At 29.3% G+C, this 15917-nt stretch overlaps 1 protein-coding gene and 1 pseudogene across 1 annotated transcript; one reads left to right on the top strand and one right to left on the bottom strand.

Annotated features, from left to right (window-relative positions):
* Window positions 1-2891: 2891 nt before the first annotated feature.
* On the top strand, window positions 2892-4539 carry LOC136082733 (uncharacterized; annotated as a pseudogene).
* Window positions 4540-10213: 5674 nt separating this feature from the next.
* Window positions 10214-12194, bottom strand: LOC136082732 (zinc finger MYM-type protein 1-like). The gene is made up of 3 exons (XM_065802155.1): window positions 11010-12194; window positions 10748-10906; window positions 10214-10654 (listed from the first exon to the last, which is right to left on the bottom strand). The coding sequence occupies exons 1-3, from the start codon at window positions 12192-12194 to the stop codon at window positions 10214-10216; spliced, it is 1785 nt and encodes a 594-aa protein (XP_065658227.1).
* Window positions 12195-15917: the final 3723 nt, after the last annotated feature.

Below are 15917 nucleotides of genomic sequence, written 5' to 3'. Positions count from 1 at the left end.
TCTATTAATTTTCATATTACATTTTTTGTTAATATATATATGTGTGTGTGTGTGTGTGTGTGTGTGTGTGTGTGTATGTGTGTGTGTGTGTGTGTGTGTGTGTGTGTGTGTGTGTGTGTGTGTGTGTGTGTGTGTGTGTGTGTGTGTGTGTGTGTGTATATGTTAAGACCAAACATACAAAAAGTTTATATAATTCAGATGTTGACAATATATTTGAGATGCTCCATACATATTTATTATACAATATATTTCAGATATTCCATATAAATTCATATTAATATCACTCAATTCAAAGTCATTTTAATTCTAACTGCTCCTTGATACTCATTCGATAAAATATCAACAGATTTTATTTTCTGTCTTTGAAAATAATCCATTGAAGAATTGTAAAAGCAATTTGAAAGCATCTTTGATAGTCCAAGTTAAGCAAATAATGCAAAGATATTAAAGCTACCAAACCTTCATTAATGTTAGAAACTGATATTCGACTTAAAATATTTTATCCATCCATTAAAAGAACCTCTTGCCCAAAACGAACTATGTGTACATCCATATCTTTTTTATAAGGGTTTTAGCTGGATTGTGCTCACACTAAAATGAAAAACATATGTATGAAAAAGGTAAAACAATATAATAAAAAAACATAAACATATATATATATATATATATATATATATATATATATATATATATATATATATATATATATATATATATATATATATATATATATATATATATATATATATATATATATACATTTATAATATACTTACATGAACTGTTTCTGGATCCTTGATACAAGGATATTGTAATGTTAATGATTTAGCCATTTCTTCAAGCTCAGCGCTTGATATATAACTATTAATTGAGGCCATCATGCAATTTACCTGTCCTCGTATCAATCTATGATACAATTCATTAGAAATATCATTTGTTTTTGACGATGCAATAAGACCAGGATCCTGATAAATGGTGTAGATCGGTCCTTTTAGTTGTGATGTTAAACTAGATTTAACCTAGTGATATCATATTATAAAATTTAAATGTGTGTAAGAACACAACCTAAATCTTATATTGTGTTCTTACACAATATTAAATGAATAATCTGAAAAAAAAAATCATTTAATAAATTAAGAACATCAGTGATTAAATTTAAATTTCTAATATAAGTATAATTACTTTAGTTTTATCTTCTGTAACTTCGATACTTTCAAAATCTACTTTAACTAAGTTAGCTAAGTGAATGGTTTCTTTGTTCTAAAAGCAACAACAACAGAAAATAAATATATAAATACAATCTTAGACTTGTAAAGGCTGTGGTTTAACTAGCCGATAAAGTCATTTATTATAAGTAAACAAAATTATTTAAATTGATGTGTGTTTATTTTAAGTTACTTTTATGATTATTTAAAAAATTATACATATACATATACCTCTGAGTAAAATAAGTTGTTGAGTTCAGATGAAGTGCTTTGGATATCATTATTGCTAACCTAACATTTAGCAAAAATGATATTAAAGTTAATTTTATATACATTTTATATATTAACAAATATATCAACTTTATAACACATATTATTGTTTTCATTTTAGGTTCAATGAACTTACCTTTTTTGTTAATTTTTCATTTTTTTTGTTCTAAAAATAAACAAATAAAACAGAAAATAAATATATAAATACAACCTTGACTAATTATTTTATATTCAGAAGGCTGTGGTTTAACTAGCCAAGTGAATCATTTACAATTAGACTTATTTTAAGTAAACAATATTATTTAAATTGATGTGGGCATATTTTAAATTACCAATTTAAATGAGTATTTAGAAAAAACTATACATACCTCAGCTGTAAATAAGTTAATTGGTTCAAATAAGAAGCTTTGGATATCATTAGAGCTAACCTAAAATTATTGAAGTTAATTTTAACAGATAATACCTGTTTTGCTATATCTGAGATATAGCTATATCTATCATATCTAATATACTATTTTCTATATTACGTTATATTATTTCCAGATAATTGCTATATCTGAGAAATAACAAATATATCAATTTTTTAACAAATATTATTGTTTTCATTTTTGGTTTATTGAATGAATTTATATATATATATATATATATATATATATATATATATATATATATATATATATATATATATATATATATATATATATATATATGTTTATATATATATATATATATATATATATATATATATATATATATATATACATGCATATATAATATTGTTGTTACTATTATAATATTAACAACAATAGTAATATTATTGTTGGGTTTATAAATGTTATATTTGTAAATTAAATGAGCTCTAAAAGTTATGCAACTAACCCTTAAATGTATCAACTATATTACTATCGATTTCTGAAATCAGGAGAAACAAATCTTGAATATTCATTTTGGCGCCCATATTTAACTTCTGTGTTAACTGTGGTAGATTCGTTTGAAAAAACACCAATTCCGTTTTAGGAAAGATTTTTATTTTACCAGAAAGTATTTTGTGAATTATTTTAACCAAAACTTTTGTTTCTTTCAATAGAGTAAAAGTACCACAATCCAAATCAGTGCTCAAAAGCGCCCAAAAGTTACAGTTACAAACAGTAATCAACTGATAAAACATAACAAAGGCATACAATAACTACGGCAAACAATAACAACGGCTAGATCACTGAACACATTGAAACAATTATTCTATTAAACCTTGAAAAATATAAATTAATAAACATTACTAACCTAGTGGTATGTAAACTTGGACTAATCAAATTTTTGTTGACAAAAAAAATGAAAATAAAAATGAGTTCTGTTTTTTCCTGTAGTGTTTGTTCATTTCAAACTATACTACTAAATAATCTCCTCAGTCACATCAGTATGGTTCATAGCAGAAATCCCAACTTTGCCATCAAGTGTTATGTTAATTCATGCGGAGTAGTTTTACACGCTACAATTCTTTATACAAGCATGTGACGAGGCACCACAAGGATGTTTACACAATTAGAAACTACACTTTAATAAATGCCAATTTTTGTAGTTATAATTCGAGTAAGGACAATGATAATGCATTTCTGAAATGAATGTCGGTAACAATAATATTGGTGTAAATAATGAAGAAACATTCAACCAAGATTTACATAATGGGGATGATGGTTGCAATACCCTAGAAAATTATGTGTTAATACAGCCAGCAGTAGCTCAGGTATATTTACTATATATATATATATATATATATATATATATATATATATATATATATATATATATATATATATATATATATATATATATATATATATATATATATATATATATATATATATACATGCATGTGTGTGTGTATACATGCATGTGTGTTATGCGTATCAAGATTGATCTTAAAAAGATTATTGCATCTTTTATACTTTAAGTGAAAAAAAGAAATAAGCTCTCTCAAGTAAATTTTATGTTTTTCATTTTTTGAGTCATTATAACGAATATTATAATTAAGTATTTAAATTACTATTAAAATAGTTATATTTCATATAATAGTTAATTAAATATAATACTCTATCAAGTACTTTTTTTAAAGTCATTTTTTTAATTATTTCGAATCTTACACAGGTTTTTGTTGATTCCATCGTTGAGAGCACGTCTTTTTTATTTTCTACCATGGCTGCACAGCTAAAAGAAAAAATATTTTCCAACCTTTACATTTATGGACCAGATTTGATTGTGTTGGAAGAATTGTTTTTAGAAAGTTCGATGTTATTTAGAGGACTTGACACAGAACCATTACAAGAAAAGTGCATAAAACATTTTTTTACCTATGTTGATTCTGTTGAAATACGTTTAGGAACAACTGTTGTGAAAAAAAAATTAAATGAAACATTTCAATTGGTAAACAAAGGTGAAGTTTTTATTTATATACCTTAACTAGATAGTCTCAGACAATTACTTAATAATTTCACAATAAGAAACATGATCCTAAAGAAGCCATTTCAATGTAGTCAAGATTTATGACTTTGCGGATGGCTCTTTATATAAAAATGATGAGTACTTTTTTCAATATCCAGAAGCATTGATGCTAATTTTTTATCACGATGAACTTGAGGTGTGTAATCCTCTTAAGAGCAAACCTGGATATCATAAAGTAGACATGTTTTATTATTCCATTGCAAACATAAGTCAAAAGTATAGATCTAAACCTAGTGCATTAAGACTTCTAGCAATATGTAATGCAAAGTTGGTGCGTAAATACGGTATTGAAAATATTCTTCAACCTATTATAAATGATACTATCAAGCTTTATCATGGTTATAAAATAACAATAGATGAAATAGAAATAATTTTAAGAGGAAAGGTTGTAGTTTGTACCGCTGATACGCTTGGTCAACATTTTTGGGGTGGTTTTAAAAAAGGAGTTGGTTTTCCGTTTCAGAAGTGTAGATCTTGTTATTGCAATAATAAAAACGTGCAAGTACTGTTTGATGAAAGACTGTTTGTTCAACGAACACTCCAAAGTTATACTCATGAATGCAATTAAATAGATTAAGCAGTTACTAGCTCATTAAAATCAGATTTATCAACAACATTTGGTTAAAACAAGCGAAGCTCTTTATGTAGTTTACCTGGTTTTGATGTAACAAAGCAGTTACCGCAGGATATCATGCACACATGCTTGAAGGTGTTATTCAATACGAAGTCAGATTAGTTTTGTTGAAATTCATCAAAAATGGCAACTTAACTCTATCACAGTTGAACTTTGCTACTCAATTTCATACTTATGGTTACACAGAAACTTCAAGTAAACCACCACCATTAAAGCAGTGTGTTTTCAATGGTGACGAAAAGTATGAGTTAAAATATAATGCTTCTCAAACTTAACTCTTTCTTCAAATATTTCCATTTTTATTAGCACCATTTGTACATAGCAATGATGAGTATTACTCATTTATAATAACATTATTAGAGATTGTTAATATTGTATTCTCTCTAGTAATAACATTGAACACAATAGAAAATTTGAAACAAATGATTTTTGAGCATCTTCATAAATTTAAAGAATTGTTTCCTGATCAAAACATACTTCCCTTTTACTTTACTTAGTTCATTTACCAGAATCAATTAATTTGTTAGGTCCACTTGTCAGATCATTGTGTTTTAGTTTTGAAGCATCGCATCAAGCAGAGCATCGTGCAGCGCATCAAGCAGAGCATCGTGCAGCGCATCGAGCAGAGCATCGTGTTTTAGTTTTGAAGTAGCGCATCGGTATTTTAAAGAAACAGCTCAGAAACGAAATTTTAAAAATTTAACATTTTCATTAGCAAAACGATGTCAGTTTTCGGAATGCCTAAATTTTGGTTATTCATTTGCAGAAAAGAATTCCCATCCATTTTTTACCTCTGATAAAAAATGTGGAGTTTTATCAAGCTTGAACGATGATTATATAAGAACCTTATGCAGTGAGATGGATGCTTATAGTTTGTTACCTGGTTTTGAAATAAAATATGCTTACAAAGTCAGTTGGATAGTTTTATATGGAACAAAATATGTTACTAAAGGCATTATTGCTGTATCAGCTGTTGGTGACCCTCCTGTTCCAAAATTTGGACAAACTAAAGTTATAAATTTAATATCTGATTATGTGTACTTTAAGGTGATTCCATACCATACCATACTTTTTGAAAAGAAGTTTCAATCATATTGTTTAGAAATCGAGTCATTAATAACTTATATTATTCCTTTTGAAGAGCTGGTTGACTATAATGTTTTCCATATTAAACTTTCTCCAAATGGTTTAATTTATTTGTCTACAAAATACAACATTGATGACATTGTACATAAATACAAAAATGAAAACAGACTGTTTTTAAACTATTAAATTAAAAAATGGATTGCTATCTTTCTCTTCTCTATTTATTATGATCTTTATATACTCATATGGATAACATTTATTAATTTGTGTACAAAAGGGATTTAATTCAATAGCGATTTTATTCGTATGATGATGAGAAATTTTTATCAATTTTAATATAATATCATTATTTTTCCTAGTCGTTAATATTATTATAACATTATTGACTTCTTCATAAATATATACATATGTATAAATATATATTATGTATATATTTAATATATATATATATATATATATATATATATATATATATATATATATATATATATATATATATATATATATATATATATATATATATATATTTAAATGTATGTATATAGTGTTGTCACGGTACCAAAATTACAATATTCGGTACCGATACCAGTGAAAATCCACGGTTCTCGGTACCAATTTCGGTACCAAACCAAAGTTTAATTTAGACTAAATTTGCCAATAAAAATTCACGATTCTTTGTATCGAAGCAAAACACAAAAACATGCTAGCTGAAAAACACACTATTTTTATTAATAAAGTTAAACAACGCCATTCTTCATACTTGTTTAAAATTGTGTTTCAACTTTTTCCACAAATAATAAATGAAAAATTACAAACCTAAAAAACGCAATTTTTATAAATTAAACAAAATATGCCATGACCAACAAGTAATAAACTAAAATATTATTATAAATGTAAAAAAACAATGGCATAATTTAAGTATTTCAAGCCAAGGATTGTAAACATTTAAGTAATTAAATAACTAGATAAATTACAAAACAATAAGCCATGACTGAATAATCACTCTTATTTATAAACTTTAACATTTTTATAAATTAAACAAAATATGCCATAACTGAACAACAAGTTGTAAATTAAAATATTATTATACATGTAAAAAAACAAAACAACAACGGCATAATTTAAGTATTTCAAGCCAAGGATTGTAAACGTTTGAGTAATTAAATAACTAGATAAATAACAACATTTTTCACCCAAATCAATCTGGTCTACACAGTTATTCCTTAAGTTACTTTCTTTGCCATTTCCAGATTTTCAGATAGAAACACTAACATATCAACATGTTCCTGACTCAGTCTTGAGCGTCTTGGGCTAACAATGTACCCTGCAGTACTGAACACTCTTTCAGATGAACAGCTAGATGCAGCAATGCAAAGGTACTTCCTGGCAAACTCTGATAGTTGAGGTAGAGTACCCATATTTGTTTCCCACCAGATAAGTGGATCATCCTCAGCACTGACCTCAGGCATCTGATCGTACACCAAGAATTCACCATTTATCTCGTCACTTGCAGAAAGAGGTGCATGACTTGAGGATGCTGGCTCTCCTTTTTCTTTCTTTTCCCCTTGTATGGTGGAAAGCAGAAACTTTAGGTCATTTTTGGATTTTTTTGATGGCCTGACTTCTTTACTTGACAATCCTCTAGACACCCGAGATGCAATTCCTTCTTTTTCATTGCCCATTTTTTTCACCTCATCCAGGAGACTTTGCTTCACATCATCCTTTAGAGAGACAAAGCTGTTCTTAAATCGTGGATCAAGGCAGGTTGCAGTGTTCAAAAGAAACCGTAGCTGCAGGTCATCATAGCGATGCTAAAGATACTCGTGTATCTTTTCCTTCATCTCTTGGGCTAATGCAGAGTCACTTTGTTCATGACTGAGACACTCAAATATCTTCCAGAGTAACGGCAAGACTGAAGACAGGGTGGTATGTTTTTCCCCGCTAAGTGCATCAGTAAAGGGACTGAGTGGCTTAAGAACTGCTTTAACAGTTTCATAAAACTGTAATATCTGAGTCTTTTGGCATCAGATGCCATTTTTTCCTGTCTTCAGCCAGGACAGTACAGACAACCTGCTGCTGCTCCAAGAAACGTTCCACCATATCGTATGAAGAATTCCAGCGAGTGGGTTCATCATGAATGAGTTTGTGGTCTGGAGAGGACAGATCTTTCTGTTTCTTGGTCAGCTTGCGTGAAAGTTTTGGGGATCTTGTAAAGGTAGAAATAGTTTTTCGAAGCCTTGACAGCACTGCAGACACCCTGTTTATGTCTAATGCCTTATTTACAGCAAGGTGGAGATTGTGTCCAAAACAAGGAATCCAGGTGTAGTCCTCAAAGGCTTTTTTGTTATTTGTGGCATTGTCTGTTGTGATGCCTAACATTCTTGCAATGTCCAACTTCCAGTCTTCAAGTTTTTCTTTAAAGGCCTCCTTCAAGCTTTCAGCAGTGTGGTCTGTGTTGAGACCACAACAGCCAAGACACCAGGATTGCAATTCCCATGATTTAGTAATGTACTGCAGAGTTAAAGACATGAAAGTGTCTGCAGTTCTATTTGTCCAAAGATCTGTTGTGCAGCTGTAAAATGATTTGTCTCTGAGATGCTGGATTATGAGGTCTCTGGTGTCATTGTACATGCGGGGAATCTCAGTGTACATAAAAAAGTTTCGACTTGGAAGCTGGTATTTTGGGTTGAAATGATGGAGCATTTGTTGGAATCCACATTTTTGAACTGTATAAATGGGCACTTTATCAATACATATGAATTCAGCAACAGCTAGGTTCAGCTTTCTTGCCTCAGGTGAGTTTTTGTCATATTTTTGTTGCCACTGAAAAGCTTCTGTAACTGTTACCTGTTTATGAGTTTGCGGGGGTGTTCCATGGTCTTCCTCAGCTTGCAGCTGTAAAAGGAAAATATAATAAATATACTTTATAAGTATAGAAGTCAAAAATGGGCTGAGTCTGAACATATGAAACATTAGTTTTTCTCTAAATAACAAACCTCAGCTTTTATAATAGCCTATATAATAGCCTATATAAACAATTTTAATAAATAATTAGTACTTGTAAAAAGATTAAATATTTTAAATTTTGTTAAAAAATACTTTTTGTATAAAATTGTTTAATCCTTTACACGGTAGGTAATTACATAATTTCTATTAGTAGCACCATGGAAGTAAAAAAGTAAAGGATTAGAAGGATTTTCCTAATAATTAAATATAATATATGTAGTTTTATTTATTTTATAAGTATGTATTTTTTATAATAAATTTAAAACTATTTCTATAACTAATTTTATTTCCATTTTTATAATGCGATAAAAACCTTTAATACTTTAATCGAAAAAACTATATACATAAAACTTTATTCGCTAAAACGTTTTCTTCGATAAATATTTTTTATTTTTTTGGAATTTTTTTATTTATTTTTTTTGAAGAAGGAAAGAATCAGCAAAAATATATATTTATATTATCTTTTACTAAATTATAATTTTTTTTTATTAATTTAAATCGTTTAGAACTATTTTTAATATTAATTTTATTAACAACAACGACTTTATTCAAAACATTGAACGTTGTTCAAAACTTTTAATGCTTAAACGTTTTAATTAGAAGTCACTTAAAAAGTTACATTTCGCTTTTGAAGTCACCGATTTTATTTTCTCTGTAAAGTCATTCTATTAAAGACGTCAAAATCTTTTTTACAAAAGACTTTTTACAAATAACTTTTTACAAACGACTTTTTACAAACGACTTTTTATGAGCGACTTTTTAAAAACAACTTTTTACAAACGACTTTTTATGAGCGACTTTTTAAAAACAACTTTTTACAAACGACTTTTTACTTACTTTTTACAAGAGACTTTTTACAAAATCTTTTTTTGAAAAGACTTTTTACAAACGAGTTTTTACAATTACTTTTTATAAGAAATACTTATTAAAAGAAAAGTCTTAACAATAGGTTGTAAAAAAACGTAAAAAAAGTATATATTTTTTAAATTTAATTTTTAAGCTTATTATTGTTATTTTAATCTTTCTGTAAGACTTTTTTTTGGCTGTTTATTTCTATCCGACTGGTTCAGACATTCAAATTAAAATATGATATATAATTCATAACAGAAGCTCTATATCTGAAATTAGTTTGAAACTTACCTGCTTGAACTCTTTCATCAGATCCGGGTGTCGGTCTTTGAGGTGTTTTATTAAGTTCGATGTGTTTCCTCCTTTTGAGTGAAAACTTCGGCGACATCGTTTGCAAATGGGTTTTTGATTATCAATAATATTCCCCTTGTCATCAGCCGCAAATCCAAAATATTTCCACACATGGCTCTTTCCTCCTTTTGTCTCAACAAGTGGATTTAGAGCTACCACATCAGCTGCACCAGGGCCGTGCACAGGATTTGGGGGCCCCGAGCATCCTTCAGTTTAGGGGCCCACCCCCTTTACTCCAAAAAAAAAAAGGCCTGCTTAAATTTTTTTATTATATTACTGGAATATAAGTATAATTAAATAGTCCAGCTGTTGTTTCTTACAATATTATTTTTCTTGTCTTTTGTTTAACAAACTTTTCAATCACATCATGGAAATCAATATTTTTTGCTAATAGACACTCGATACTCAAAATGGCGAGGTCACTTGTTCGTTCTTGTCCCATAGTTGAGCGCAAAAAATTCTTGATGAGCTTCAATTTACTGAATAAACGCTCACTTGAAGCCACTGTCACTGGAATTGAAGCAAAAATACGCAATGCAATTACTATATTTCTAAAGAGTTCTCCAAGCTTCATTTCAGAAATTTTGTTTAATAAGTCAAATGGGGCAAGAGGTTCCTTTCCAAAATTTGCAGTATGAATTTGTTTTATGTGAAGCAATTCTTCAGTCAGTTCATTTTCGGTCACATCACAAGAATATTTTTGCGAAAAATGTGAGCAAGCACTCTTGATTTCTGCTTCAGACAGTTTTTGATACTTCTACAAAAAAGAGAATATAGAAAGGATTTCTTGAATTGCTGTGAAACGTGCAGTAAGTCCACCAATTAAAGAATCAAAAATGTGATAAAAAACCGTTCTCCGAAATGTTGCCTCCTCTCCTGATTCTGCTTCTGTTAATTCCGTAATTTGTTCATCACCTTTAATTTGCTCCCCAAAAAAACTTTTGCGTTTCACTTTTCTGTGGATTGGAAATTCAGAACTGATTTTTGCAACATCTGCAACTAACTTCTTCTAAAATTGTAGGCCATTCCTCCCGAACAGATTTGAGTTGAGTAATCAATGCTTCAATATTTTCCACCTCAATATCAATAGTTGCTTTTCTTGCCTAAATGACCTGGTTGCAGCGGTCAATCAATGTGAGAACTTTCAGCCAAATTCCAGACATGAGAACACATTTGAAGGAGCTCATATATTTTAAGGCACCTCTAATCTCAGTTTTTGCTTTAGGCGTGAGATTCAAGCTCTTAACTTCTTTCAAAGATTCAATGATTTGGCTCAAGTGATTATAGAAAGGGCGAATGCTGTCAAGTCTCTCAGTCCATCGTGTTCCTGATTGTCCATGCAAAGACACACCGTGAAGTCTCTTTTGCAATATTTCCCAGCGTTGCGGACTAGCAGAAAAGATCGTATATACGGTTTTAACAGTTCCAAAGAAAGTCTCAGCATCTGTACAGCTTGAGGCAGCATTCTGTCCACACAAATTCAATGAATGACAACCACAGGGTGAGAATACAGACAATGGGTTCTTCTTTTGTAGGATTGCTTGAACACCCTTATATTTTCCTGAAATGTTGACTCCATTGTCATAGCCTTGGCCACGGCAGTCTTCAAAACAAATTTTTAATGTTTCCAAAGTTTCCAGAATTAATTCCGCAATATCAGATCCAGTCTTCTTGGCACAATCTGCAAAGATCAAAAACCGCTCTTCAATTAAAAATTTTCCAGGTTCTTTTTCGTGTACATATCGAATGACAAACGAACTTTGTTCAGTATGGCTCACATCAGGAGTGGCATCAACCATAATTGAAAAATACTTTGCAGACTTGCACTCTTCTATAATTTGCCTGCGAACCTCAGCTGCACAAAGGCCAATGAATTCATTTTGAGAACGATTTGACAAGTAATGCGCCTGAAGACGTTGACCCTTGTCCTGTGATTGTTTAACTTTTATCACATGTTCCTTAAGAATTGGGTCATAATGCGAAATCAGTTCCAGCAATCCTAAGAAATTTCCATTATGAGAATCTCCAATTAGGTCAGATTTTCCACGAATAGCCAATCCACGTTCACCAAGAAACAGAATCACATCCAAGATTCGTTCCAAGATTTTTCTCCAGGTGTCAGCTTCATTGAGAATTTGGCGATTCATTAAATGTTCAATTGACTGATCAGTTTTCATTCGAGCTTCCAATTCACAACACTGAATGTAGCATTGTTTATGGATTTTCGAATGCTCATGTTCAGGAATTCGACTGATGAGATTCTTCCACTTCTTTTCATATCCCAATCCTCCAATCATTGCAAGGGATGAAGTTGATGTGTGGAAGTTAATTTCTAGGTAAAAATAATTGGCATGGAAAACAAAACAATGCTGTCTTTGCTGGGCTAAATACAAGCCAATCCCGCGAGAAGGATTCCCCATTCGGCATTCTGCTTTTCAAAACTGACATTGGAATTATGTGATTTTCATTATCTTTTGGCATATCCAGTGGGAAAGGAATGTGACCAGCCATGACAAACTTTTCCAGCTGAGAAGGGGAGAAATTTTCTGTTTCAAATTCACCAATGTCAAATGGCTGCAACAATGCTGGTCCATCACTGCTAGTGGTCCTTGTAGAAGTATTATCACTACCACTAATTTGACATTCTTCAAAAGTGGCTAATTTCTCTATACTGCCAGCACTATTACCAGAAACAGAAGATTGGATACTACCGTCATATTTTTGCATCGTTGAGCTAGTGTAAAGGGCATCTGATGTTTTAGGAGTAGTTGTAATTCCAACATCAAATAATGTTTGCCTTCCTTTTTGTAGAGCCGCTTTTTTTACTTTACTGATTTTTAACTTTGATGCACCAGATGGATACGTGCGTTTTATTTTTATTTTTTTAAATACTTTCGTCTAATAGATATATATACATATATACATATATATATATATATATATATATATATATATATATATATATATATATATATATATATATATATATATATATATATATATATGTATATTTATATATATATAAGAACATATATTTGTATATACAAACATATGTATATATATACATAATATACATATGTATATATATAAGTCGTTCGAAGTCGATCATTTATATAATTGTAAGACTACTATTGTAATTCCAACTGGCTCGACCAAGTTCATTATCATAGAAAAGTTTTAAGCACTTTCATGACCATTTCCTATTTCACGAATTGCAATTATAGATCTTATATTAACATCAAAAGCTTTCTGACCAGTTTTTTCTGGAGATTTACTTATACTAGAAGTGAATGTTTCATAAAACCAGCTACAAATACTACAACTGATATAAGGCTAATTGGCCAATCCCATTTTTGTTTAACAATGTTTTTAGCAGAAACAGCATTTATTGACATGCTAATTAAATTAAGAATGTCTAGTTCAATTATAACGTTATGGTTACTAACAGAATATAAGTGATTGTTAGTTGTTGATGCTGAAGTTGAATCTTTTGTTGAATGTGTATTGTTTTTATCTAAAGATGAAATTGCATGCTGGTTACCATAAAAACATCTTTTACTTTTTTTGTATATTTTTTTTTTTTTTGGCCATTATTTAACTATGATTCAATAAATAAAAGCCAAAGCTCTTAAATAATACTCAACCACATAAAATAAAGTAAACGTTTTCTATAAACACGAAGCAAAAAACAAGATTTTGGCAGTGTTCCATCATACTAAAATTATTCTTTAATTATTCTTTATTAGCCATCAGACTAAAAATGTGTATTACCAACAAATTAGTTTAAATTACAGCAAATTATTTCAAAATAATCAAAGAAAATTGTCCCTTAGCAACCTTTGCTATACAAATTATCTAACATAAACAAACATGTTAATCTAAGATACTTGAAAGGTGTTTGAGTTGGAGCTTAGATATGTACTTTTTTGGATTATTCGTAAAATTTCTGTCATTATTTTACTAAAACCAAAAAATTGAAAAAAAATAACTTTTTCATTAAATATAAAGTTAAAGTTCCTGCTGGTTAGATTTCATAGGTTTTGTTTCATAAAGTTTCTAAACTAAGGTTAACTAATAAGTAATAATTAAATAAAAGCAAGGAAAATTAACGAGTCAGTCATCCCGGAAACAGCAAAAAATGTCGACTTTGCATTGGCAAAACTTTAGGAAACAACTATAGGTGCGATAGTGAGTTGTTTATTTATATATATATATATATATATATATATATATATATATATATATATATATATATATATATATATATATATATATATATATATATATATATATATATATATATATATATATATATATATATATATATATATATATATATATATATTTAACGTAATCATGAAGATACTTAAAAAGGAGTTCACACAATACCACAAAGCGTTACATCTTAAACATCAAAAAAACCTACACTACTGTTTTTGGGTTGTTTTTTTAAACATTAGTTACATATATTTTTTACATTTTTATGTAAAAAATAATTTACATAATTATTACATACATAATTATGTACCCACATAGTATGCAGTATTTGGTTGTTATTGATGTTATATTATGATTGGCACAGCCAAATTTAATTTTGTTTAGAAACGATTGATTTTTTTTAGCAACGACTGATTTTTTTTATAAAAGCAGTTCCTGATAAACGATTATTTCAGTATTCCAAAAATCATAAGTTTTTTAATTCCAGCGCTTACAATTTTTCAGCGTTTTGAGGTTTTCAAAGTTTTTTTATTAATTTTTTCAATCATGTCTATTTTTTAATTTTACTTTTAATCATGTTTAAAGCAATTTTAGGTTTATGTAACCAAGAGCACGTTTAGGTAACCAAGTGCATGTTTATGTAACCAAGTGCATGTTTATGTAACCAAGTGCATGTTTATGTAACCAAGTGCATGATTACAACTTAATCATCTAATGAGCATAAGTATTGACCTACGGTCGACATACAACTGCTTTGTGCAATGCCAAAAGAAATTAATTCAAAAAAATTCTCTAATATGCTAAAAAAACACATAGTAAAAATTTTTTTTAAAAGTAGTTTTAAAACACGCAGTAAAAATTATATCTTATGATAGCCTAGGGTATCCCATTCCCGCAAAATTTTAGAAATACCTTGCCAACTTTTATATTGAGGTTTAGACTAAGAAAACAATCATATGTACCAAGTATTTTTTTTAAATATAAAAATTTAAGGGTCCCCCCACATAAAAAAAGTCGACAAAATTCTTTTTTACCGTTTTGTTTAAGCATTTTTGTTAACAAAATATTTTTCAACTTTTTCTTTATTAAACATGTTTAATATGTTAACAAATATATTCCATAACGACATTAAGTTTTCATGCTATATTATTTACTATCTTACTTAAATTGTATAAAAAATCCAACTAAAAAAAATTAATTTAAGGGTTCCCCGAATTAAATACCCAAGTAGTTTTAAGCTATTTAATTTCTGTTATTGTAAGCTTGATACAATTACCACTGTATAAAAAAAAATATCAGATTCATTAAATTTTTTTATCGTCCTTGAAAAGAAGATTGTTTGCAATGGTCTTTCATTATTTGAAGCAGGAGTTGATGCTGCGCGGGATCCTTGACTTTTGTTTTTTAGTCTTGTTTTTTAGTGATGTACTGGCAATATATTTTCGGTGCAATAACTGAGATGCCACTTTATAAAAAAGCCTTTACGTGAAAAAGTAGGATAAATGATTCATTCTTTTCAATTTATGGCGTTGGTCCGGGTCGAGCGATGCAACCCACCGAAAGCCCACCGGTAGGTATTATTTCCAATGTTTTCCATTAATAAAACCTGTAACTTTTTCAAGAAGCTATATTGTGTTTACGTACAACTGTACCTCTAAGTATGTTCAAGTATAGGCAGGGCCGGCGCGAGTGAGTGTCAACTGGGAGGGGGCACCATCACAACTTTTAGCGACCAAAAACAAAAAAATAAAAAGCCCTCGTTTTTTTAAATTTACCGACTCACTAGTCGACATTTCCGACTG

This window comes from Hydra vulgaris, chromosome 07 (assembly GCF_038396675.1).
Source record: "Hydra vulgaris chromosome 07, alternate assembly HydraT2T_AEP".
Taxonomy (NCBI): Eukaryota; Metazoa; Cnidaria; class Hydrozoa; order Anthoathecata; family Hydridae; genus Hydra; species Hydra vulgaris.
The sequence above is the reverse complement of the archived record's forward strand: the minus strand, read 5'-3'. Positions and strand labels throughout refer to the sequence as shown.

What these genes read in the sequence shown, in the direction of transcription:
- LOC136082732 (XM_065802155.1), bottom strand. Translation starts at nt 12,194, where the DNA reads ATGATTGGAGGATTGGGATATGAAAAGAAGTGGAAGAATCTCATCAGT. An exon ending in TGATTGACCGCTGCAACCAG is followed by an intron (nt 10,907 to 11,009) that starts GTCATTTAGGCA and finishes CTACAATTTTAG; the next exon opens with AAGAAGTTAGTTGCAGATGT. An exon ending in AGGCAACATTTCGGAGAACG is followed by an intron (nt 10,655 to 10,747) that starts GTTTTTTATCAC and finishes TCTTTTTTGTAG; the next exon opens with AAGTATCAAAAACTGTCTGA.